Source organism: Oncorhynchus clarkii, chromosome 31 (assembly GCF_045791955.1).
Source record: "Oncorhynchus clarkii lewisi isolate Uvic-CL-2024 chromosome 31, UVic_Ocla_1.0, whole genome shotgun sequence".
Taxonomy (NCBI): Eukaryota; Metazoa; Chordata; class Actinopteri; order Salmoniformes; family Salmonidae; genus Oncorhynchus; species Oncorhynchus clarkii.
The window spans coordinates 29,948,726-29,975,593 of record NC_092177.1 but is presented as its reverse complement, the minus strand read 5'-3'; the positions used below and the strand labels follow the sequence as shown (position 1 = coordinate 29,975,593).

Sequence of the window (26,868 nt, the reverse complement as noted above, 5' to 3'; positions counted from 1 at the left end):
ATGGTCTACGCTACAGTTAATAACATTGTTCTAGATGTTTTTCTGAAGAGTGGGCTGTGATGTTATCACAAAACTGTTTAGAAATACATAGTAATGATAATGACAGTTAATTGAGGTTTGAGAGAATTAGGACACAACACATTTTTGTGATAAAAGTGTTACACCAAACGATTTCATCCGGTGAGCACAACATGTCAACAAACGTCAATCTTTGGATGTAGCTTTAACAGGCCTTAACAGAGAGGTTTTATGACGCAGAGACTTCCCTTCCATCCTGCAGGGGGTATGAAGCTAACACTGTTCATGTGTCAAAAGCCTTTTAACTGGCAGGGTCCCAAAGCAAGTATTATTACTTTATTGGGCACCATTCAGACGGCTCCTTTTCATTCAATGTGATTCTTCTTACCCATAAATCTGGGTTTGGGAGGCACTGAAGGGAAAACATAGCTTACAAACACTGTATTGTGTGTCACTTTCCTCACTCTCTAATGTAATGAGAATAGAGAGAAACTGGGAATGTTATTACAATTGAAATGAGCACAGTTACAATTTGTTCTCATAAAACTGTTATGGTCGCACAACTCTGGAATCTCAATTGATCCTCAATTCATCATTCATACTCAATTGGTCATTACATTGTAGACTACTAGCAGAAAAATTGTCTTCAGCAGTAGGAACAATAAAAAAAAAAAGTGTCCTTCCTGCCCCTGTTTCAGTAAAAAGCTAGGGGATGGGGCTGGAGCAATGTAACCACTCTCCAACTCATAGACAGAGCTATGGATGGAAGGTCTGACCATCCATGATATCAAAAGGAGAGTTTTAACCATATTTTGAGGTTATACAGTGTTTGTTTACCTTACATTTGTTTATAAACATTTGAGTAAAATAAGCTTATATTTGGGTTCTGATGGGGTGCGGCACTCGAACTAAGCTCATGAGAAATTTCTAAATTATATTATTCAAGAATCAATGTGTACATATCATTAATTTATAAGTCAAACAATGAATGTAGGAACTGCTGATTGACCCTTAAGCATAAAATGGTCTTCCACATAGTGTTTATTTAGCTAATTCAAATCTACATTTCCCTAAATGGGTTTTATGAATTCCTAGGCTACAGTATAGGCTGCTACTATGTCAAAACTGAATCTGAACAAGGGACTGCCCTTGTTCATGCAGGTCCTTCCAACCCAACTTTGTGGTATAGTGACTTGTATCCTGTGCATCGTCAGGAAGGGCTCGTAAGCAATAATTTCGTCGTAAAGTCTACAACAGCTGTATTCAGCATGTGACAAATACAATTTGATTTGCTGTTCAATAATTAAAGATAAAGGATACCTATGCAGTGAGTGGTTTATGGCAATGGTTTATCGCAATCCACGTGATACTGAGAAAGATTCATTGGAAAGTGAACAAAACATTTAAAAGTAACCTGGCTAATTTGAATATCACTTTTACGTCAGATCCTACTTGTTTGTTGTTCGAAACTAGGAATATTGCCTGGAGCAAAGATGGAAGATGAATAAAGGTAGTTCACTCTGGCTATTTACCATTGAAAAAAATGTCAGTTCCTGTCTACTTAAGGGGGTGGTTCTCCCATAGACACCAATGCGATAGCAGCTGGGTCTGGACTACTTGGTTCATTGACTTCCATTGAAACATAAAACATGAGGGAGTGGGATGTCTCGCTGACTTTTCCATCTCTGGCCTGTACAACCAACAACACCTGAGGCGGCGCCCTGTGAAGAATGATCTGTACTATTCACTCAGAAATATAACGTATAGGATTATTTTAATAGTTTCTAGCTTTATTATCGGAGTTTCTCGAGGCTATAGGCTACTTTAGTCATAGCACGATTTCACGACCGTCTTTGTTTTATTACTTCCGGGAAAAAGCCCTTCACACAGGTAAGAAGACGAGTTTCGGTCTCGGCCATCTCTATGGTCTCGGCTCCCGCAAATTCTATTCTCTCATCAAACATGCTTGTTTTACATTTTTCAAATGTATTCTCACACATTTCATACAGTCCACCTATAGCATAAGTGTATGAAAATATAGCCTAGCCTAACACATTCCAACTAATTAAAGGTAGCACATATCACCCGCTGTGTTGTTGAAGGTGAGAGAACGTAATGTGGCCAGTAAGTTTCTGTTTTTAGATTGCGTAATGTTTCGCATTATTTTCCAGTGACTTGAGTAGATAAAATAATAGCCTATGTCATAAAATGTATAGGAGGGTTTACACGCAATAAATTTGCCATACGTGTGCAATGTATAAATGAAGGAAGGGGAATGTTTGCTCGGTTGTTAACCTCGTCATCAGCTGTTGGTGTCAGTGGGGGACAGTGAATTATTTATGGTTTCTGACCAAGGAATAGACCAGCCCCAATGATGGCCTCTTTTACCTACATTAACACCATGGTGCTGAAGCCTGTGTGTCAGCATTAAAAGCGGGCACTATCTGGTGAATGATGTAACAATGTAGAATATAACTAGTTTAATAAATGTTAAATAAAAATAAACAAAAACATGTTTTATTCTATAGTACCAAGGCGGTGTTATTTACAGTGAATATTGCAATAATACAGAATATTGAAATGGTACATAATTTGACTTAAAGCATTTAAATAGAGGTAACAGAAGATTTGCTCATACAACCAGGATGTGCATGGCAATTTCAGACAGTCCTATTTGATCTTGAGGTGGTAGGGGCTACTGGTTAATGACGTTATTTTCGTTAATGCTGAGCTCCTCTCCATGGGAAACGGGTGTCATTTTTCCAAGAGCCTAAATCAGGAGGTTGTTTGTATCAATTGAACCATCGACTTCACATGATTATTAGGGCTCCCAAGTGGTGCAGCGGTCTAAGGCACTGCATCTCAGTGCTAGAGACTTCACTACAGACACCCTGGTTCGAATCCAGTCTGTATCACAACCGGCCGTGATTGGGAGTCCCATAGGGCGGTGCACAATTGGCCCAGCTTCGTCTGGGTTAGGGTTTGGCCGGGGTAGGCCGTCATTGTGAATACAAATTTGTTCTTAAATGACTTACCTAGTTAAAAGAAGGGAAAAAAAGAAGACGGGCAATTTCACAGTAATGGAATGATGCTTTGACTGTTTAAAATGTATGCCAAACAAAAACCAAGTTTAACAAACCACACAACTATGCACAAGGACTACATTTAACAATTTAGACTGAAAAAATGTACAAAAGCTCATTTAGTGGAAGAACTGTGCATATGTAAACTTTGTTTTTATGCGAACTCGTTTTCCAAAAACTCTTGTTAAATATCTGTCGTTTGTGACCACTATGATTTCCTCTTGTAGCCAATTCAGTTGCAGTAATTGCATTACAAATGTTTTGATAATTCCGTTAACAATTTGATAATGGAATTACGACTTTTAATCACTTCATATTTCATAAACAAAATTGATATCATAAAAAGAAATCACTATAACTAATTGGTAGGTCTACCGTTACGTGTTACTTCTGTGAACTTTCATTATCCTCCCTCCTCATGAGGGATACAAATTATAAAATATCTTCAAGATATGTGTGTTTTTGGTAATGGAATTACAAGGCACAAGGCAATATTGCTTAAACTTACAGCTATTCTCTAGTTATGGATGGATATTCATAGATATTCATGGTCAGAAGTTGATGTCTTGTTTCTGGAGCCCAGTGTGAAGTGTGCTCTCTTCAGACAGTGGTCTGCTGCGGAACAGTGGGAGGATTAGAGCCTATGACTGTGCGCTTTAACCTGGATGGGTCTCTGTAGCAGAGACTGTGGTACCAATGGGTACCATGCTCAAGGCTCCAGGGTGGCTAGCAAATCATGCGACTGTCTGGTAGAAAGGGAGTGGGTAGATTATGAAGCAATGTGAATTTTAAGGGGGAGGTTTTCTGTTTTGGCATTGCTTGAATTTTCACTTTCAGTCAATCCGAGTCAAATCCTTCAGGACACACCCCTTTTATATGATTAAATACTGTCTTAGCCAAGGGAGTTGTTCGGTCTGCCTCATGGCTTTACCCCTGCGTTCACTTCACGAGGGTGTGGCGGAACATGTGACATGGAGACACAATGGAGACATTTGTGAGGTGAGTTTTATTGTCAGTCATATAGCAGTTATAACCACAGTAACTGAACAGCTGACAGTCCTGTCTGACTTAAAAGTTCACCTGGCTATGAATGACTGTAACGATGTGCGCTGAGAGTCGGGAAGCAAGTTCAGGGAGTGAGTGTTTAAATAAAATAAACGTAAGATAATACAAAACAAGAAACATTAACAGCACACAGACATGAAACAGAAACAATGATGCCTGGGGAAGGAACCAAAGGGAGTGACATATATAGGGAAGGTAATCAGGGAAGTGATGGAGACCAGGTGAGTCTGATGACGCACAGGTGTGTGTAATGATGTGCGCCATAATGAGCAGCCTAGTGACCTAGAGGCCGGAGAGGGAGCACATGTGACAATTACTTTTCCAATGCAACCACAAGTTGCATTGGAAAAAGGACACTTTAATGGTGAGCCAAGACATTTTTCCTAGAAAGCTTTGAATGTCACATGATTATTCATTGTTGTTGAGGCATTTTCCCCCATCAGAACATACCTTTCAACAGGATTCAACGTCACATGAACATTTCAGTACTTAACAATGCAACATCACGTTGACAATGTATACCACTGCTGTCAAAGCATGTTTAGCCCGAGATAACGAGTGACTAAGAATTATGAAAACATCCATACCACTGAGGATTTTCCTCCTAGCAATTGCCTCCTAGCATTAGAAACCATTGATTAAAATATATGATATTAAACATTGAAGCTCAATGGGACTTTAGATCGGTTATACACAACAACATGCGCTTTTAGGAGATGAGTAGTTGAACAGACATAATTAATAAAGTTATAACATGAAAGAAGAATCAAAGAAAGGTTTATGTACAACCAGGGGATGTGTAAAGGCAGTAGTAATAACCAGGTGATGTGTAAAGGCAGTAGTAATAACCGGGGGATGTGTACAGGCAGTGGTAATAACCAGGGGATGTGTACAGGCAGTAGTAATAACCAGGGGATGTGTAAAAGCAATAGTAATAACTGAGTGATGTATAAAGGCAGTAGTAATAACCAGGGAATGTGTAAAGGCAGTACTATTACACAGGGAATGTGTAAACGCAGTAGTAATAACCAGGGGATGTGTAAAAGCAGTAGTAATAACCAGGGGACGTGTAAAAGCAGTAGTAATAACCAGGGGATGTGTAAAAGCAGTAGTAATAACCAAGTGATGTATAAAGGCAGTAGTAATAACCAGGGAATGTGTAAAGGCAGTACTATTACACAGGGCATGTGTAAACGCAGTAGTAATAACCAGGGGACGTGTAAACACAGTAGTAATAACCAGGGGATGTGTAAAAGCAGTAGTAATAATCAGGGGACGTGTAAAAGCACTAGTAATAACCAGGGGATGTGTAAAAGCGCTAGTAATAACCAGGGGACGTGTAAACACAGTAGTAATAACCAGGGGATGTGTAAAAGCAGTAGTAATAACCAGGGGATGTGTAAAAGCAGTAGTAATAACCAGGGGACGTGTAAAAACACTAGTAATAACCAGGGGATGTGTAAAAGCGCTAGTAATAACCAGGGGATGTGTAAAAGCGCTAGTAATAACCAGGGGATGTGTAAAAGCACTACTAATAACCAGGGGATGTGTAAAAGCACTAGTAATAACCAGGGGATGTGTAAAAGCACTAGTAATAACCAGGGGATGTGTAAAAGCACTAGTAATAACCAGGGGATGTGTAAAAGCACTAGTAATAACCAGGGGACGTGTAAAAGCAGTAGTAATAACCAGGGCACGTGTAAAGGCAGTAGTAATAACCAAGAGACGTGTAAAGGCAGTGGTAATAACCAGGGGATGTGTAAATAATAACCATGGGATGTGCAGTAGTAGCAGTAATAACCAGGGGATGTGTAAAAGCACTAGTAATAACCAGGGGATGTGTAAAAGCAGTAGTAATAACCAGGGGATGTGTAAAAGCAGTAGTAATAACCAGGGGATGTGTAAAAGCAGTAGTAATAACCAGGGGATGTGTAAAAGCACTAGTAATAACCAGGGGACGTGTAAAAGCAGTAGTAATAACCAGGGGACGTGTAAAAGCAGTAGTAATAACCAGGGGACGTGTAAAGGCAGTAGTAATAACCAAGGGACGTTTAAAGGCAGTAGTAATATCCAGGGGATGTGTAAAGGCAGTGGTAATAACCAGGGGATGTGTAAATAATAACCAGGGGATGTGCAGTAGTAGCAGTAATAACCAAGGGATGTGTAAAAGCACTAGTAATAACCAGGGGATGTGTAAAAGCAGTAGTAATAACCAGGGGATGTGTAAAAGCAGTAGTAATAACCAGGGGACGTGTAAAAGCACTAGTAATAACCAGGGGATGTGTAAAAGCACTAGTAATAACCAAGTGATGTGTAAAAGCACTAGTAATAACCAGGGGATGTGTAAAAGCGCTAGTAATAACCAGGGGACGTGTAAACACAGTAGTAATAACCAGGGGATGTGTAAAAGCAGTAGTAATAACCAGGGGATGTGTAAAAGCAGTAGTAATAACCAGGGGACGTGTAAAAGCACTAGTAATAACCAGGGGATGTGTAAAAGCGCTAGTAATAACCAGGGGATGTGTAAAAGCACTAGTAATAACCAGGGGATGTGTAAAAGCACTAGTAATAACCAGGGGATGTGTAAAAGCACTAGTAATAACCAGGGGATGTGTAAAAGCACTAGTAATAACCAGGGGACGTGTAAAAGCAGTAGTAATAACCAGGGCACGTGTAAAGGCAGTAGTAATAACCAAGGGATGTGTAAAGGCAGTAGTAATAACCAGGGGATGTGTAAGCACTAGTAATAACCAGGGGATGTAACCAGGGGACGTTTAAAAGCACTAGCAGCTGTAGTAATAACCAGGGGACGTGTAAAAGCACTAGTAATAGTAGCAGTAATAACCAGGGGTAATAACCAGGGGACGTGTAAAAACACTAGTAATAACCAGGGGACGTGTAAAAGCACTAGTGTAAAAGCAGTAGTAATAACCAGGGGATGTGTAAAAGCAGTAGTAATAACCAGGGGACGTGTAAAAGCACTAGTAATAACCAGGGGACGTGTAAAAGCACTAGTAATAACCAGGGGACGTGTAAAAGCACTAGTAATAACCAGGGGACGTGTAAAGGCAGTAGTAATAACCAAGGGACGTTTAAAGGCAGTAGTAATATCCAGGGGATGTGTAAAGGCAGTGGTAATAACCAGGGGATGTGTAAATAATAACCAGGGGATGTGCAGTAGTAGCAGTAATAACCAGGGGATGTGTAGTGGCCGTAGTTATAACCAAGGGATTCTGTATGGTAGCTAGGCTTGTGGCGATATACCGTATATACCGGGGTATATAGACATACCGACGGTATGATTTTCAATACCGTAAAAACAAAATGGGTGCCACGCCACTGCTTATAAATACAAGTAAACTGTCTAAGATGTGTCAAATAAATGATATCCAGCTCAGGGCTCCAGCTATGCGTTTGGTTTGCTATTTGCTTGCTAGGTGGCAAGATCAAGCTTCTTGGTTACAGCAGAGACATTCAATCCCTTCCTGGATCAAGATCCATGTTGCCTAAATTATTTTGTGCGTCAAAAAATAAAAGTAATAATAGCGCTTCTTGTGTGCACATCCGTTAATACCGTATACCCTGGTATGGTACAAAAACTGTATGACGGTATGAAAATCTGTATACCGCCCCAACCCTAATGGTAGCTAGTCTCACCACTGCCATGAATGAGCAGTGTGCGTCCTTGAGGAACAGCCACAACATCGTAAACCACTGCAGTAGTGTGTGTCTGGGGGGGGAGTGGACGTTGACACATGGCTTCCCAGCCGTCCCTACTTGGTATATGAGAGGGCCTCCACCATCCAGAAAGAGCTGGAGTGGAAGGGCTAAGGGGCTGAGCAGGCCATCCATCACATCCTGCCTGCCTGGCTCCTCAGTGGCCCACTGCCTTTAATAACAGCAAGGGCTGCTTCCTCAATGACACTCAATGGATCCTTCCACTCCTTAGGACACGTTCTCTGTCCAGCTCTCTCCTATTAAACATTTATAGACAGTGTGCTTTTATGCTATGGCAAATATGCATATCAAAGATTATGAGGAATTTTATTTAGGTTAATCTCTCTCGGTCAGGCAAGTCTAAACAAGCATGTGCTGAAAAGGAGGCATTCCACTAAAATGGGTAGGGTTTGTTTTGTTATGTACAGAATTCCAATATAGGACACCCTTGGCCTTCATCTGAAGTAGTCTCAGGTCAGATTGATTATTTGTAGAGCCATGGAGCCTGGTCATGTGAATTCCCAAATACTGTAAGTGGGGCAGAACCTTGGTTATGCTTCCTCCACCCAGCCACAGGATCCATGACCCTTATCCATTACAAGATGAGGGATCACTTGAGTAACAAGAAAGAAAGGCGAGAGAGTGGGCCGTCCTGTTTGACCTCAGGCTGTGTGTGTGTGTGTGTGTGTGTGTACACCAGCCTCTGTGTAATTGGTCAGCCCTCGGTTTGGTCTCCGAGTGTTTTGCCTGAGCTAGTGCGACATCAGCAGTTTTAGTCCCCCTCCACTCCTCCTCCTCTCCCCCCTCTTCAGGAATCGACGGAGGCAGGCTGAACGCCTCTCCTCCTCTCTGCCGAGCTCCCCTGTGCCTAGTCACACCACTCCCCCTCAGTTTGCCACACACACACACACAGATCCACTGACTGTGTGCCGGGGATGTGGAGCTCTGGTTTCAGTCAGGCTGCAGGCAGCCAGCACAGCTGTTGGGTTTGAGGTTCTCGTTTGCATGCAGTGGCTGCCGACCGGCTGGGGTTCTTGACAACGCTGATATCAGCTTCTCAGGTAGGTGGAACAAAGCTAATGACGAACAAGATAAAGAATCCGTCTGCTCTTTTACCTTGCTGACCTCTCAACGGGGTCAGAGAGGAGTGCTGGGACCGGTGAATGCAGGGAATCTGATCTTAACCATGTGACAAAGTGGAACAAGAAATGGTGGCATGTAAACACAGTATTTGCATCAGTAATGTTGGAGAGGAACTCCTACTCAGTGTACTTTGTAAGCACAGGAGGCTGATGAGGGGAGAATGGCTCGTAAAAAGGTCCGGAACGGAGCAAATGGAATGGCGTCAACGTGAAACCATGTGTTTTTATTAGATACCATTCCACCGATTCCACTCCAGATATTACCACGAGCCTGTCCTCCCCAATTAAAGTGCCACCAACCTCCTGTGTTTGTAAGATGTTGATATATGCTTGTTAGTTTGTTTTGCAGTTTGTGGGTTTTACGATTCATTTGACGAGAGTGTTGATTGAAACGTACAAATCAGCTCCTTTTCTTTGCACATGTGTAGAGTTTGTTGCCAAAAGACTTGTTGCCGAAGAATGCATTAATAATCAGCCTCTCCTAAAGAGAGGGAATTAGTGGAGAGATTAGAAGCCTCACAGAGGGATGGAGAACTCTGCTGATTGGGCACGAGGGGGTCATTAGTGATGGGGATTGCATTTCTGCCCAGTTCATTCAGAGTTCTCATTCTCTCCCAGTGCCATGCCTTTGTTCCTACCATTAGCACGGTTTTCACTTTTAGTCCTTTTTTCTCCTTTTCTCGCCTCATTTCATTTCCTTTAGTTCCTCAGGAAACCGGCTGAGAGGAAACAGCTGCGGCTGGCCTCCATATTGTTGCCGCTCTGTGGATTTGTAATTTCCTGTTGTGCCGGTCGGTATGAGTAGGAAAAGTACCAACTCTAACTGCAGACCTCTTTGTGCTCCCCTCAACAGAAATCCAGGATGAAGACATGAGGCGGAGAGGACGAACAGTGGATCAGGGTTTCAACTTCACCCCTTTCAATGGATTCAGTCTGGGATGTTTGCCCCCTTATGAAATAATCTAAGCAGGCACTTCCTTTCTGGGATCAAGAGTGAGTGCGGGAACAGAGAAAGTTGGACAGTGGAACAAAGGAAGTTGAACTTGCTAGATAGCTATTCCAGCCAGTGGCCATGACGGAGCCCAATGTCCCCAACAGTAGCAGCAGCATCAGCAGTGCTGGCCTGGCATGGGCAAAGATGTGTAAGGACTGTGGTCAGCAGCATGAAGGGGGCCAGGAGAACCACTTGTATGAGTACCAGGATGAGGTAGATGATGAGCTGGTGTGCCACATCTGTCTGCAGCCCCTGCTGCGGCCCATGGACACGCCGTGCGGACACACTTACTGCTTCCAGTGCCTCAGCAGCTTCCTGAAGGAGCAGGACTTCTGTCCCGTGGACCGCCAGCGGCTGCAGCTGCACCAGTGCCGGCCCTCCAGCCTGCTGGTCAGGAACCTGCTGGACAAGCTGACCGTGCTCTGCCCACACCACGTTGAGTGCCAGCAGCAGATGCAGCGCTGTGAGCTGCAGCCCCATCTGCACAACAGGTAAAGAGGGTTGTGGCCGGGGCACAAGTAAGCGGGAGTTTGAGATGGGAAAGATATTTTGTTTAGAGTTAAGCTTTGCAGCAACAGTAAAAAAAGCCTAAATAGGATCTGTCTTTTTACACTGGTTTAAATGTGTCCATTTCCCTCTGCCTGAATTTGTTTATGCCTATGCCTGACATGCATTTTCCTACGCAATTCATTTAGAGTTAATGGGTACACAGGCCTGTCAAATGTTAACCTAACATGGATACACTGACCATAAGTCAGTCACGTTTAGACTTCAATGAAATAGCTTTAATTACATAGTACCTGGATTCAAAGGAGAGGTTCAGTCTCAAATATCATACCCTCCGGGAGGAGTGTAATTTATGGATTAGTCTTCCCTTTCATCACGTGGCCAGTGTGGTGCTTATCATCTTAGTGGTTAGCGAGCAACAATGACGCAGTCAGTAGTGGGTAAAGGTTGTTTTGTGATAGCTGGTCATGTTGCAGCCATCCGCCCAGTGCAAACAGAGAGGAGGCAAAGTTCAGACAGCAGGACCAGCAGCAGTAGCTCTCTCTCTGACTTAATCACACTCGACCTGTCCCCCCCTCAGACTCCCTGCAATGCAGTAAAATAGCCTCCTCATCTGCATAGCTCCTCTCCTCTTCCCATAGTCTCTCTCTCTTTAACTCCCTCACCAGTCACTAAATCTATTCATTTCCACACCTCTAGCTTGAGCCCCATTTGGCGTTTTAGAATGATCCTCCTCACTGAAACAAATGAATAAACATCTAATCGTACTCTCTTTTTTTCTGGTCAATACTTTAGGTTACCTTCACTGACTGTTTTGGACAAATGTCATGAGGGTTAAATAAAAGGACTGTTGAAGGTTGACCTCTCTTTTTCTCTACCCCACTCCTCCCTCTCTCAGATGTCCTGTTTTCAGAAGGCTGAAGGAGGAGGCGGAGAGGAGGAAGAGACCCCACCGGAAAGCCCTTAAGGGGAACAGGGGCGAGGGGGAGTTGGATGCTGATGCCAAACACACCCCTACGATGACCCGCACCCCCACCCGGGGTGTCCTGCCAGAGCCTGGCCTCATCAACCCCGCCTTCGAGGAGAGCGAGGAGGGTAAGATGTCACACGTCACTCACTCCCTACTCTGCCCACACCGCAAAGAGTTAGACGTCTCACAGACGTCACTATGTCTGAAGTCTGATTTTATGTGTATGATAATGATAGTCTGTCAGTCTAAGTAAATAGCACTGAGCTCCCATTGAAAACATTTGAACTTTTTAAGAATGGAAAAATCTATATCCGTTTAGGTGCTGTGGCGGTCACGAAATGTTGTCAGCCGGTGATTGTTAAGCAAATAGCTGCCGGTCTCACGGTAATTGACCGTTAATTAACATAAACACATTTAGCATCTCCTGGCTTCCACAGCCTACAAGCCACTGATGCAGACCTTAGATTTATTATACTTTTTAAAATGTAGATGTTCCTATGTAATATAGCCTACACTTTCACAATAAATCCATGATTTATTTTAGACAGGTCTAAAGAATCATGATATGAAGAAAATGTAGTCTATTTCAGATGAACAGAATAGCATACTCTGAGTTGTCCTTATGGTAGGTCCTGATGTTAGGTCCTGTGCCATATTGCTGTGGGCTACACTAGTTAATTTAGCAGACAAGATTTGCTTAGAATTCCATGGCATTATTTTAAAAATGTTATAGTATGAAGAATACAATTGAACAAAGCTGAATAAAATAGAAAGGATATGCCCCCTAAAAAAATCTATTCCTTTTGTGGCCAGTGGCCGTTGTGACCTTGGGCTAAATATAATAATTATAATTCCCTTATCCCTGAGTGCTGCATGCTCCGAAGCGCCTCTCAGTCACATGGCTCTCCATCAACTGATCGGGTATTTCTCACAGGCTACAAGTGAAGACAGACACATCGGGGACGCAACTGCGCCTCCTTATCTAATTCCGAGGTGCATATTGAAGATATTGGAAGAACTGTCCACATTTATTTTTCGTCAGCCAACAAGATGAGTAGACCTAACGAACATCAAAAGTACTAGCCTATGTCAATCTACTATCCTCCATAGTACAAAAGTTGACCAATTCTATGCAAAAAATAAATATTCCATAGTCTGGGACAGTTGTGGAATGCGCTAGATCCCAAATTAATACAACCACTAGCATAAAAACAAAACTTTTTTACGCAATGTTGATCAATAACTATTAGGCTATTTCCTCACATTATAAGCGCAGCAATGCGAACACGACTATGATTCAAAAAAGTTTTGGTATTGTTTCTTGCCTTGGGCATCATTCACAAGTGATAGGCTAATATTGTCACCCATCAGACTATTCTTGATTTAATCTTGTCCTTACATACAGTATATGATTTAGTATATGTGTGAAATTTGTTTTGATTTAGAATGGACCATTATAATGCACCTGTCTCGGAACAGGGGCAGGGGTAAAAATACATATAATCTATGCAGTTGAATAGCGGATGGAGGACACTTTTCCTGTGGGTCATTTTCATGCCAGCCAGGTAGGCTATACTCCTGTTTTAAAGAAAAGCAATTTGCTTCATATTAGTAAAGTTGAGAAATAAATATAGTAGTCCTAGCCAATAGAAAGGTGATGGGATCCTCCTCTTTTTAATAGAGGCCATCACTCAGTTTTTTTTCACGCAATTGCATAGCCTATAGAAATGTAGCGCAACATGAGCTCATGGGCTCTCATGAAGTGTTTGATTTGATTTTCGATTACATTTGTGTTGATGTCAAAGTGATTAGAGGGAAAATAGAATGCTGAGTACCAGGCAGTTAGCAAGTTTGGTAGGCTACTAATGGCCATCAACAGCATCAGCGCTTGGAGAAGCCTAATTACAGTGACTAAACGGTCACTTGGAATTTGACTGCCTTTGTGACTCGTGACCGCCGCTGTGGCAGTAATACAGTCACCGTACCAGCCCTAACAGTGTTAATTGGGTCAACGAAGATGTAAGGAGTTTATGAACGACCCAAGGGAACGGAAATGAGTGGAAACAGTCTGTCAGCTGTGTTGACTTTAGGGAAAATCCCAAACCCCTTTAATGTGGCCATCCCTGGCAAGAGAGCTGTCTAAGCTGGAGAAGAGGAGTATTGCTGACATCGTTAATTTAGCTGGGGGCTTTGGATTTCAGACACTCGGGCCAAATCATCGTCTGAACCTTCAGAACGTGTATCAACCAGTCCTCCTATAGCTCCTCCCACCAGCCTCCCCTGGTATCAAATCTAAACTCTGTCTGGTCTAGCCTTAGAACCCCTTCAGGCATTTTGTAATCCAGTACCGTGGAACGAAGTCCATCAAAACAAAGTTACCTTGCAACTGGCGATTGATATCACAGAAATGATTAGCTCATTGTGAGTGTTTCTTGGGGAATAGTTTGCTACCCGCCCTAAAACCAGGGCTGTGTGTTAGAATTGGACACACAATAAAAGGCAACCATGGACCATTGATAAAATGTGTTTGAGCATATATGAATCTGTGTGTGTGTGTCAAGTTGTATGTCTCTATATATGTAAACATGTGTACCTCCATTGCCCATGTCCTTCCCATCGTCTCTCCACAGAGACCCCCCTGCGGTCCAGCCTGGTGGCCGAGACCAACGTGGTGGAGATGTTTCGGGAGCAGCAGGAAGAGGAGTTGGGCCTGCGTATCGTGGGAGGAAAGGACACGCCCCTGGGGAACATAGTAATCCAGGAGATCATCCGTGACTCATTGGCAGGCCATGACGGCAGGCTGGCCCCAGGGGACCACATTCTGGAGGTGAGACAGTTTCTTCACTGTAAATAAGAGGGATAATAGGTCACCTGGAAGATATGTTCAGTCCTCTCCCCTCCTTCCCATCCTCGTGTAATTTTAGTGCTGTAGCTGTATACTTTGAAATGATCGCCTTGACGATGGTAATGGCTGCACTTTGTGTAGATAGTGCTTGTTAGGAAGCTTTGACCTATACAGTCAGGATCCCCCCCCCCAAAAAAAAAAAACATACAGTGCCTTCAGAAAGTATTCATACCCCATTAAATTTCATAAATATCTAATTTACCCATCACACCGATGGGTAAATACTTTGTAGAAGCACCTTTGGCAGCAATTACAGCTGTGAGTCTTTCTGGGTCTCTAAGAGCTTTCCACACCTTGATTGTGCAACATTTGCCCATTATTCTTTTTAAAATTCTTCAAGCTCTGTCGCAAGAAAACCATTTTAAGGTCTTGCTATAGATTTAAGTAGATTTAAGTCCAAACTGTAACTCAGCCACTCAGGAACATTCACTGTCTTCTTGGTAAGCAACACGATTTGGGCTTGTGTTTTAGGTTATTGTTCTGCTGATAGGTGAATTCATCCCCCAGTGTCTAGTGGAAAGCAGACTGAACCAGGTTTTCCTCTAGGATTGTACCTGTGCTCAGCAACATTACATGTATTTTTTATCCTGAAAAACTCCCCAGTCCTTAACGCTTACAAGCATACCCATAACATGATGCTGCCACCACTTGAAAATATGGAATGTGGTACTCAGTAATGTGTTGTATTGGTTTTGCCCCCATCATAACACTTTGTATTCAGGACAGAAAGTTACTTTAGTGCCTTGTTGCAAACAGGATGCATGTTTTGGAATATATTTATTCTGTACAGGCTTCCTTCTTTTCACTGTCAATTAAGTTAGTACTGTGGAGTAACAACATGAAATGCTGTTGATCCATCCTCAGTTTTCCATTAAACTCTGTAACTGTTTAAAAAGTCACCATTGGCCTCTTGGTGAAAGGATGCCTGTATCTTTGTAGTGGCTGGGTATATTGATACACCATCAGATTAATAACTTCACCATGCTCAAAGGGATATTCATTGTCTGCTTTTTAAATGTTTACCCATCTACCAATTGTTGCCCTTCTTTGTGAGGTGTTTGAAAACCTGGTCTTTGTGGTTGAATCTGTGTTTGAAATTCACTGCTCGTCTGTGGGACCTTAATTGTATGTGTGGGGTACAGAGAGAAGGTAGTCATTCAGAAATCCTGTTAAACACTATTATTGCACACAGAGTCCATGCAACCTACGATGTGACATTTTTTACTCCTGAACTTATTTAGGCTTGCCATAACAAAGGGGTTGACTCAAGACATTTCAGCTTTTCATTTTTTATTAACTTGTAGAAATCTCAAAAAAATGTAATTCCTCTTTGACATTACGGCATAGGCCAGTGACATAAAATCTCAATTTAATCAATTTAAAAGGTTGTAACACAACAAAACATGGAAAAAGTCAAGGGGTGTGAATACTTTCGGAAGGCACTGTAAACCCACTTTCTTGATAGGATGGGTCTTATTTGGTTCCCTACAAATGAAAGTGGACACTAGTTGGTAGAGTAATGTGGCTACTTGTATATTCTGTGACCTTTCAGAATCTTAATGGTTTATTCAAATGGATACATTGTGGAGAGTAGATCCTGAACTATTTCAAAACAGATGTAAACAATGCATTCACCTGGTTTTTATCCAAAGGGTACAACTAGGGTACAGAGATAGTACTGTATGTCTTTGAAGGGGGTTTCACAAAGATGCAGCTTCCTTTCTTCCCACGATCTTGCTCCCTCTCTCCTCCTTGGATTTCTCCTCCCCCCCTCCGGCTGTTCTGGAATGTGGCGGTGCTACTGTAAACTGAGCTGACATACCAGTTCACTCTATTCTGGCAGGGGTGCAGGACAATGCCGGAGCCCATCTCTTCCTCCGAGCTGACCAATCAAAAAGGTGCAATTTGGAATGAAAACACCTCTCATCTAACCTCACTGGCTGCCTCAGGAGCAGTAATATAACCCCCTACTTTTTGGGTCTTTTGTGGACGGCTGGCTAGTGGCTATAAAGAGATACTGTATGCGTGAAGGAGCGGAGATTGCGTTCCTCATTTTTTGCAAATGAATCTCTCGCTTCCCCTTGAGTCGATCCATTGATTTTAAGAAGGGCTTCTCTTGGATGATGTTTGTAAAGCTGGAATTGCTCTAAATTGGGACCAACTATTTTGCACACCTATTGTACAGGAGGTCGGTACAATACAAGGATACCTTTCACCTTCAGTGCCCGGTTGTCTCCACAAGTCTGTCCCCAAACAATTTAATTTGCTGGTTTTAAGCATTAAACTTTCAAATAGCTCTTTGTTGACTGTTGCTGGGTGCTATTGTCCTCCATCAGCACCGGCCTGTACCCTTCCTGCTCTAAGCTCTCTCCTGGCCCCTTACACTAAGTCTGAATTTGTCCTGCTTGGTGACCTAAACTGGGACATGCTTAAACCACCTGACTAAGTCCTAAAGAAATGGGACTCCCTAAATCTTTCTCAGATTATTCCCATTCCCACAAGGTATGACTCCAAACACCCAGAAAAGGATTCTCTCCTCAATGTTATCCTCACAAATAATCCTGATATCTCATTACAGAAAACACCAGACTGATACCTTAGTGATCACTATTATACAGCCTGTGTTCGTAATGGCTGCTCAGTGAAACAACCTGTCCTGATCTGTCATAGACACTTTCTAAAAAACTTTAATGAGCAAGCCCTCCATCATGAACTGGCCTCTGTAAAATGGTATAGAATCAGCTTGATCCCCTCTGTCGAAGACGCTTGGACCTTCTTTTTTTTTTCATTTTCAGTGGTATTGTTAACAAACACGCCCCCATAAAGAAAATTACAATTAAATACAGGTTCAGCCCCTGGTTCGACCGTGATCTTGCAGAGTTACTCCACCTCAAGAATTGGCGAAAGGCTCGGCACACGCATACTCAGGCTGACTGGCTATCGTTCAGGCAAATGAGAAATAAGTGCACTCAGGCTGTCCAGAGGGCAAAAGTGAGTTAGGCAAGGAGCTCCTTGAACTTGACCACATAAAACCATATTGGTCAGATGGTTTAGACCCTTTCTTCTTTAAGGTTACTGCCCCATCATTGCCAAGCCTATCTCCGACTTTTTTAACCCGTCTCTCCTTTCTGGGGAGGTTCCCATTGCTTGGAAGGCAGCCACAGTTCATCCTATATTTAAAAGGGGGAGATCAAGCTGATCCTAACTGTTATAGGCCTATTTCTATTTTGCCCTGTTTATCAAGTGTGTTGGAAAAACTTGTCATTAATCAACTGACTGGCTTTCTTGATGTCTAGTATTCTCTCTAGTATGCAATCTGGTTTCCGCTCGGGTTATGGATGTGTCACTGCAACTTTAAAAGTCATCAATGATGTCACCATTGCCCTTGATTCTAAGCAATATTGTGCGGCTATTTTTATTGACTTGGCCAAAGCTTTTGATATGGCAGACCATTCCATTCTTGTGGGCCAGAGAAGGAGTATTAGTGTCTCTTGAGGGGTCTTTGGCCTGGTTAGCTAACTACCTCTCTCAAAGAGTGCAGTGTATAAAGTCAGAACATCTGCTGTCTCAGCCACTGCCTGTCACCAAGGGAGTACCCCAAGGCTCGATCCTAGGCCCCAAGTTCTTCTCAATTTACATCAACAACATAGCTCAGGCAGTAGGAAGCTCTCTCATCCATTTATATGCAGATGATACAGTCTTATACTCAGCTGGCCCCTCCCTGGATTTTTGTGTAAAATGCTCTACAACAAAGTTTTCTTAGTGTCCAACAAGCTTTCTCTACCCTTACCTTGTTCTGAACACCTCCAAAACAAAGGTAATGTGGTTTGGTAAGAAGAATGCCCCTCTTCCCACAGGTTTTATTACTACCGCTGAGGGTTTAGAGCTTGAGGTAGTCACCTCATACAAGTACTTGGGAATATGGCTAGACGGTGCACTGCCCTTCTCTCAGCACATATCAAAGCTGCAGGCTAAAGTTAAATCTAGACTTGGTTTCTTCTATCGTAATCGCTCCTCTTTCACCCCAGCTGCCAAACTAACCCTGATTCAGATGACCATCCTAACCATGCTAGATTACAGAGACATAATTTATAGATCGGCAGGTAAGGGTGCTCTCAAGGGGCTAGATGTTATTTACCATCAGATTTGCCACCAATGCTCCTTATATGACACATCACTACACTCTATACTCAGTTGTAAACTTCTCATCTCTGTATACCCGTCGCAAGACCCAGTGGTTGATGCTTATTTATAAAACCCTCTTAGGCCTCACTCCCCCCTATCTGAGATATCTACTGCAGCCCTCATCCCCCACATACAACAACCGTTGTGCCAGTCACATTCTGTTAAAGGTCCCCAAAGAACACACATCCCTGGGTCGCTCCTCTTTTCTGTTCGCTGCAGCTGGCGGCTGGAACAAGCTGCAACAAACACTCAAACTGGACAGTTTTATCGCAATTCAAAGACTCAATCATGGACACTCTTACTGACAGGTGTGGGTGACTTGCGTTATGTATTGTTGTCTCTACCTCCCTACCCTTTGTGCTGTTGTCTGTGCCCAATCATTTTTCTACCATGTTGTTGTTATGTTATGTTGCTTCCTTGCTATGTTTTTGTCTTAGATCTCTCTTGTTGTGATGTGTTTTGTCCTATATTTATATTGTATTTATTTTTTTATTATTGGTAGGCCGTCATTGTAAATAAGAATTTGTTCTTAACTGACTTGTCTAGTTAAATAAAGGTTTAAATTATTTATTCTTTATATCAATGGAGGTACCTGCGGTTTTTGTATAGCACATGTCAAAGATAAGTGTTTCCCCTATATGCATTTAGCAGCGGCGCACTGCCACTGCTAAATGGTGGCAGCCACTGCAAAAAATAAATAAGAATTAAAATAATTTTTTTTTTTTATAAAAATACAAATGTAATGGCAAGGCGCCCTCATTGATTTTGCCTTGTCACTTTATCCCTACCTAAATGTACATATCCACCTCAATTACCTCGTACCCCTGCACATCGACTCGGTACTCCCTGTATATAGCCAAGTTATCGTTACTCATTGTGTATTTATTCCTTGTGTTATTATTATACATTTTCTCTCTGCCTTGTTGGGAAGGGCCCGTCAGTAAGCACTTCACTGTTCGTCTACACCTGTTGTTTACGAAGCATGTGACAAATAACATTTGATTGGATTTGAATTATATCTTGAAGAGGGAAAAAGTATTTTATTTCCACTATCCATCAGCGCAGGGACCAGCTGTTGATACTCTGTGTATTTAGTCCAGCTGCGGTGTTACTGACCATGTGGGGTTGTGTTTCTAGGTGAATGGCGTCAGCCTAGCCTCTATCCCACACGGCCGGGCCATCTCCGTGCTGCGGCGGCCATGTCCTTTGCTCAGACTCATCGTCATGCAGGAGAAGGGCTTCAACCCCCGTCACCCACAACGTCCTGGCCTCGAGCACCACCCACCCCCCTCCCCCAACATGGCCACTGCCTCCCCTTCCTCTCACAGTCCCCACGGCACCGCCCACAGCCAGGGCACGGTGATCCAGGTGACGCTGGTAAAGAGGGACCGCTCGGATCCGCTGGGGATCAAACTGATCCGCAAGTCGGACGAGACTGGGATCTTCATTCTGGACCTGCTGGTGGGGGGGCTGGCGGCAAAGGACGGGAAACTATGTAACAATGACAAGGTGCTGGCCATCAACGGGCAGGACCTGAGACACGGCACCCCAGAGAGCGCAGCACAGATCATACAGGTATGTCTTATGTAGACAAGTTACAGCACGGCTATTTCACGGAGACCAAAGAATGGAAATAGGATTCATTATAATTCCTTAAAGAAACAGTGACTTTAATGTTAGCGGACGTTCCCAGGATAGATTTGCTGGATGTGTATTGAATGTGAGGCCTGAACGACGTGTGTGTATAATGTGTGTGTCTGCAGGCCAGTGAGGTGCGGGTGAACTTTGTGGTGATGAGGCAGCCGGAGCCCCAGGAGGAGGGGGGCAGCGGTGGAGAGGGGCAGGGCCGAGTGGCCAGGAGGGCTCCAGAACCCCAGTACTTCAGACGGCCCTCCACCTACATGAAGGTAAACAATCTCCTCCCCCGACGTTTAGAACCTACAAATCACTGTACCCCAAACTGCTGTATATCTCCGTTAGTATTGTGTATGCTAGTGTAAGTTAGTGTGGACACACAGGATTATAAGAGCCTGTCATGTTTACATAGTGTAAAGGTAATCATGGCACCACAGTCACACCCCAGCCCTCTGTTACCAGTCCAGACTACCTAGCACTTCCACAGAAGCCCTCCTCACTCAGACAGAGGTGAAAGGGGCCTTGGGAGCAGACAGACGCCTGTGTCCCTGTTCCAGAGATGAAAGCCCTTCTCTGGGGCCTGCTGACTCCAGATCAAAAGGCCCAGGGTGCTGCCTCACTCTGCCGCTACGGGGCCACCACTACGTTTTGTTTGTTTGTTGCTTTGGGTGGCAGAGGATCAAAGCTGTTGGCAGTTAGCTTTCGCCTGTAGAGCCCAGACTTTGAGTGTTGCTGGGAGGGGGGTCCCTGCAGGTGGAGGAAGAGGGAGGGCTCTCCTCCCCATCCCTCTGAAGATTTACAGTCTCCAGAGAGAGCGAGAGAGAAACAAGGAAGCCGGCAGGAGCCGTGGATTTCGACACGTGCACTCCGCTACTAGAGTCAAGTGTCAACCTCTGGTTTCGAGTCCACAGCTGCATCTGAGATGCTGCCTCACATTGGTTTGGACAAGTGGTTTAGCAAGGAATCAATTAAGTCAAAATATCCTTCTCACTTCTAGGTAATAGAGAGGGGAAGATAATAGCGACACAGCCCAGAATGGATGTAGTGTCAGGCAAATTGTGCCCGTCTTCTTTGACGCCAGTCTTCTCTGTTGGCCAGAAAGAATTCTTATGAAGTAGTTTTGATCATAAGAACAGGAAGTCAATCTGAATGGACTACTGTATGCACCTAATGACTGTAAGGCAAATTAAGGGTTCTTCCTGGTCTTTCCTAGGATCCTCCAGGGGGCTTCTCTAGCCAGGAGAAGACAGTGAGTCTGAAGAAGGAACCGAGGCTCTCCCTAGGCATCACAATCGCTGGGGGGAGGGACTGCCGCAGCCGCCTGCCCATCTACATCACCAGTGTCCAGCCTGTCGGCTGCCTGCACCGAGACGGCACTATCAAAACAGGTACTCCTGCGATCTATGCTTTCCTACAACCACATGACAGTTTTCATTCCATACCTTGATCTAATGTAGTAGTATGGCTAATGTTCAGATTTAAATGCCTACGGGGATATTTATGTTAGTGATGGGGAAGACAATATGCATACCTCTTGCACATTGAACCGGAAGACCTTTTGATGTAAAGCCAGCTTTGCATGCAGAGACTACGTTTTCTTGACGCGCTTCTGGTTTCGGTTGCCTAGGGGATGTCCTGATGAGCATCAATGGCGTGGATCTGACCCAGCTGACCTACAATGAGGCGGTGTCAGTGCTGAAGGCCCAGACGGCCCACTCCCAGGTAGTCCTGAGAGTCATCCAGACCATCTCAGAGGAGCCTGAGGGGGAGGGGGAGGCTGGCAAAGAGGAAATGGAGTCTGTGGAGAACCTAAGGGAGGATGATGTCAACTGGGCCCCGCTGTGGACCCACTGGCTGGGTCTGCCAAGGTAAACAACATTCTAATCATTGGTTTGGAAAATAACTCACCTCAAGTTTGCATGCCTTCAGTTCACATCCATCTGTGTCATAGTGAGTGATAATGTTCTGTACAGAATGAAAGAAATGACCCTATCAATTGTTTCAGGTGGCCATTTAAAACAATGGAAGTTTTCATTTTGTGCTTATGAAATTACACTGACACTTTAGAGATTTGAATTGGTCCACTTCCTCTCCTCCTTACAGTCACATGCACTGGTGCCGTAACATTGTGTTGCTGAAGACCAATCAGGAGAGCTGGGGCTTCAGCATTGTGGGTGGCTACGAGGAGAGCCACGGACAGCAGCCCTTCTTCATCAAGACCATCGTGCCTGGTACACCTGCCCACTTCGACGGACGCCTCAAGTGAGTTGCTTCACATGGACGAAGCTAGTTTAATAATAAACCTCAGTGAGAAAATATGTATCGTTACTATCTGTGTGGGTGAAATGTAGGAGGCGATGAGTAGTAAGGAGGGGGTTATGTTTCGGTAAGCCTGCAAAGTTCTTTGATAAGTAGTATGTTCTCCCTTTCAGGATTGAGGTCAATTCCAATTCAATTCAGAAAGTAAACCAAATTCCAATATCAAATTTTCCTCATTTAAAGCTGCAATATTTAATGTTTTGGGGGATCCAACCAAATCCACATAGATATGTAGTTATAGATCTCATTTGTATTGAAAGCAAGTCTAAGCGATAGATCTGTTCTATGTGTGCTATTTCTATGCTTCCCGTTCTTAAGTTTCATTTTTGCTAGTTTTCCTTTCGGTTTTGTACACCAGCTTCAAATAGCTAAAAATACAATATATTTTTTTATTGAAAAGATATTGCACAGCAGTTTAGATGGTACAATGATTATCTACACTATACATTGCTTGTTTTGTCACATAAACTGTAATTAGGCAAACTATTAAAATCTTTGAAACCAGGAAATGGCAGAACGATTCTGCATATTGCACATGTAAAAGCACACGTCAATCTAAGTAACATCATTTTAAAAATCCCCATAAAAATCCCTCTGTTTAAGCTAGAGATATGTTTTTGCATGGTCTGTGTCTCAATCCACCTTATCCTCCTGTCTGCATTGCACATCCGTGGTGGAAGGTGGCAGAGAGCACAGCGGTATTTGTCAGACCATGAGATATCCCAAAAATCAGTCTTCTCACGAAAACATCTGTAGCGTCTGAACGGTTTGGCCTAGAGGTTAAAGGATTGAAGGGAGTTGAAATTGGAATTTCAGTATACTTCCTGAATTTAAATGGAATTGACCCCAACCCTTCTCCTTTTTGTGCAGGCCTGCCTCTCCAAGGACAGGATTTAGCAGAAATAAATACCTTCTTTCAACATAAATTTAACGGAGTGTAGAGATGGAGCCAGCCTAGTCTCCAGGTTACATTAGACGTGTGATTCTCCTGTAGAAGTCCATTGTACTGTATTTGGAACTTACTGCACAGCTGTTGGTTCTTAACTGACTTGCCTAATTAAATTAAATATAAAAATGAGGGTGGTGGGTAGGTCATTGTGTTACATGTATTGTACCCATCCCTGTCCCATGTTTACTGACTGTCCCTCCCTCTGGGTTGTCTCCAGGTGTGGTGATGAGATTGTAGCTGTGAACGGAGCCACCACGGTGGGCATGAACAACTCGTCCCTCATCCCCATGCTCAAACTGCAGAAGAATAAAGTTACACTGACTGTGGTGTCCTGGCCGGGGAGCCTGGTGTAGACGCACACACACACACAGACACACACACCCTGCCCTGCTCAGTTCATGTCTCCACTGAGTCTCTTGTCATCTCTGCACACAACACCCTAGAATCTCATTGGTGACATTCTTAGAAGGTTTGTTGTATTGTTATTTTCACGACATAATCTCTTCTGATGTGGATTGTAATATAAATTGTCAATTTGCACATTGCCCTAGCTGACTAGTGGGACTGAATTACACATGAGTTGATTCACTGCGTTGATTATTGTTGTTGTTGTTACTCAAAAGGGCAGTTGATGTGTGATTGTGAACAAATTGGGATAATCAGGGTGGAAGATGAATTGACAATCAATGAACTATGTTTCATGGTAAACTGGAAGGATCTTTATCGTTTGGAAGAATAGTTTTTACCCTGTGTCTTGGATGCTTTATGCATTTGTTTTCAGCAGATTTGACGTACTTGTTCAATACTCATTTATGTTTCTTTTCCCACATTAGTTAATGATGATTTGAAAAAAATGCTACTGGCCTATTTGTATTAGCCAAAACTAGGATGTATATGTCGATCTCAAATTCCATGTGAAAAGGGCCTAATTTAGGCTAGGAAATATGTATCCCTATAATTTCACAGTTAATGAAGAAAATGGATTTAATGTAACAAATGTATTAGGAAAGGGTGACCGTTGACAATGTAGAAAGATGCCAGTCACACATGTACCCATCCTCTCCAACACCTTTACCTTTTGTACTATTTAGAGTTGAACAGATACTGTGTTGTTTTATCCATATATAAGGACATTCTAGTGGCTGCAGATTTTTAATATTGATTTACTTCCTAACTGTACCGTAGTCATCTCTTCAATTTCTGTGCAATGCATCATACCAAATGTCTTTGATTAATGTGGGTGCCTTGTACATGTTAAAGGACAAATCAAAGTTTGAACACTTGCCTTAATTGCCACAACCAAAAACATGTTCTTTGTTCTTTAAGCTCCCACCTCTCATTTTCTTACCAATGAGAACGTGGAGGATCTGTTCATCATTATCCAGCATATTGTAGTTGTAATGTTCACAAGAGGAGGAGACCAGAGCTGCTGGCCTTAGTTGGAGCATTAGATTCACTTCAACTGTTCTTTTCAGGGTTAAATAAAAACACTAGAGGTCTCTCATTGAATCCCGAGAATGTTATGGGAGCCCTCTGTATAGTTTCATATTTCAGTTAAGGGAAATATAGGCATTATATATTGTGTAAATGGACCATCCCCTGTTTTGTAATGTTCTAAAACCTCAATAATATGTGTACTGTGTCTTTTTGTATTTTATACATAATATTTACAGCATCCCAGAAGAGCTTTACAATAGCAGTGTGGTTTTACAGTAGGCCTAGGTATGGGATTGAATATGTTTACCAGTCCAGCACTTTAAAAAACAAGTATATTCCTGCATGGCCGTTCCCCCACAGGCCTGTGTTGTGCTATCCTCTCAATGGGGCTTGCTTAACTATCGGTACCCTGGCTCTGGCTGTATTGTGGCTGGGGGGATATCAGTCATCTGGAGTGGCATGATGGGTAAGTGGGCCAGGCATGTTGCCACAGGAGCACTTTAGGAAGAATGTAAATCAAGACGATGGAGTCGCAGAGCAAGCAGCACTGGATAGAGGACATTAGCTTTAAATCAACCCTGGCTCTCCAGCAAGGATCATGGCCTCAATTTCAGCTCAGTGAAAACTATAAAGGATGAAATGGTTGGTTAGAAACGGTTATTTTAGTATCGTTATTGATCAATGAAAAGATTCTACTTGTTGCCTCTTGTTTTCTATCGTTACTGCAACGTGGTAATGAAAACATACGGCGTTATGGGTGTTTACTGCAGAGGATGTTGAGAAGCAGCTGTTGTGCTAGAATACTAAGACGCCGGTAGAAACAGTTCTTCCCTTAACTATCAATCATTCAAAAAGGTTGTTATTGAATTGCGGTGGCATTTGCGTCCTTAGCCCTTTATCGTGACTCAGTTCCGTTACATTACACATAAGAGTCATTGGACGAAGGTGCGTTCTGTAAGGGCAGTTGTTATAAAAAGCCCTGACGCTCATTCTGAACATTAACACGCATCGCTTGCAGTACAGGTTTTGAAAGCGTTAGAACAATTTAATATCAGCGATAGTACACACCTTGATAGGGTTAGTGTTCACACACTGCCATCTTCATGTTACAGTGCTTGTTTACGGAAGACGGACGGAATACAGAGGGACCATGCACTAATTAGCTGTCTAGCATGCTCGGAGTTATCGAGTCACGTTCAGATTTAGTTTTGGCTGCCAAAGCCAGTCTACCTCTGAAAATAACCTAGAAGGTCCTTGAGGAGCAACGGTAGGCTCCTTAAGAGTACATCTCGGGCTATTGCGCCCTTTGTCTTTTCAACCATGAAGAACACTTTAAAATGACAAAAGTTCTAGTTATTTATATAAGTTTGATTATATTGAACTGTTTTTCAATGATAAAACATAATGCAAGTATTTAATATTGTGTAGATCAATAAAAACATAAGGCTATTAATATATAGTTTTAATTATTAGTATGTCTGTCTTTTTAAGTCATTGGTGTTACCGCCTTGAAAGTCACTCATTACAAATATACAAGAACCTTGAGCATTCCCTCCAGTAGCTAACTGTAGTCGGGGGAGGGGTCTATAAAGACAATTATTAGCTACTCACATCCTTTTAGTATGTCATACATTTGAGGACTCGGAATCCAGTGTCACCTGGGTGTTAGTCAATTTAAACGAAGGGAAATTACATTGAGCTAAATTATGAATCATATCACTTCAGTAAATTATTTTTAAAGGGTTAATGACCTGGTATTTGAGCATCTGTGGCCTCCATTTAAGAACATCCTGAATTACCATTTGTTCGTTGGTGTTGCTACTCCTACTAGTGTGTTATCATAATAGTAAAAATGATTTAAACACATTATGCTGCCGTGTTAGAGGATTTAGAATGGGAAGATTTCCCATAAGTAATGTGATGCATTTGTTACATAATGATT

General features: G+C 42.9%; 1 protein-coding gene across 2 annotated transcripts; it reads left to right on the top strand.

The window, feature by feature from the left end:
* The first annotated feature begins 1,652 nt into the window (after nucleotides 1–1,652).
* On the top strand, nucleotides 1,653–26,398 carry LOC139390699 (ligand of Numb protein X 2-like). Of its 2 annotated transcripts, none has more exons than XM_071138010.1 (10): nucleotides 1,653–1,908; nucleotides 9,879–10,510; nucleotides 11,425–11,621; nucleotides 14,127–14,323; nucleotides 19,724–20,161; nucleotides 20,350–20,493; nucleotides 21,435–21,609; nucleotides 21,849–22,089; nucleotides 22,325–22,483; nucleotides 23,707–25,126. In XM_071138010.1, the coding sequence occupies exons 2-10, from the start codon at nucleotides 10,098–10,100 to the stop codon at nucleotides 23,840–23,842; spliced, it is 2,100 nt and encodes a 699-aa protein (XP_070994111.1). In that variant the 5' UTR covers nucleotides 1,653–1,908; nucleotides 9,879–10,097; the 3' UTR covers nucleotides 23,843–25,126. The 2 variants fall into 2 exon arrangements, with proteins under 2 accessions (XP_070994111.1, XP_070994113.1); XM_071138012.1 differs by lacking the exon at nucleotides 1,653–1,908 and adding an exon at nucleotides 8,696–8,944 and having other exon boundaries at nucleotides 23,707–26,398.
* Nucleotides 26,399–26,868: the final 470 nt, after the last annotated feature.

Excerpts from the sequence above, each read along its gene's own strand:
- LOC139390699 (XM_071138012.1), top strand. The coding sequence starts at position 10,098 with ATGACGGAGCCCAATGTCCCCAACAGTAGCAGCAGCATCAGCAGTGCT. Across the intron at positions 10,511-11,424 it reads CAGCCCCATCTGCACAACAG|ATGTCCTGTTTTCAGAAGGC; the intron begins GTAAAGAGGGTT and ends TCCCTCTCTCAG. Across the intron at positions 21,610-21,848 it reads AGACGGCACTATCAAAACAG|GGGATGTCCTGATGAGCATC; the intron begins GTACTCCTGCGA and ends TCGGTTGCCTAG.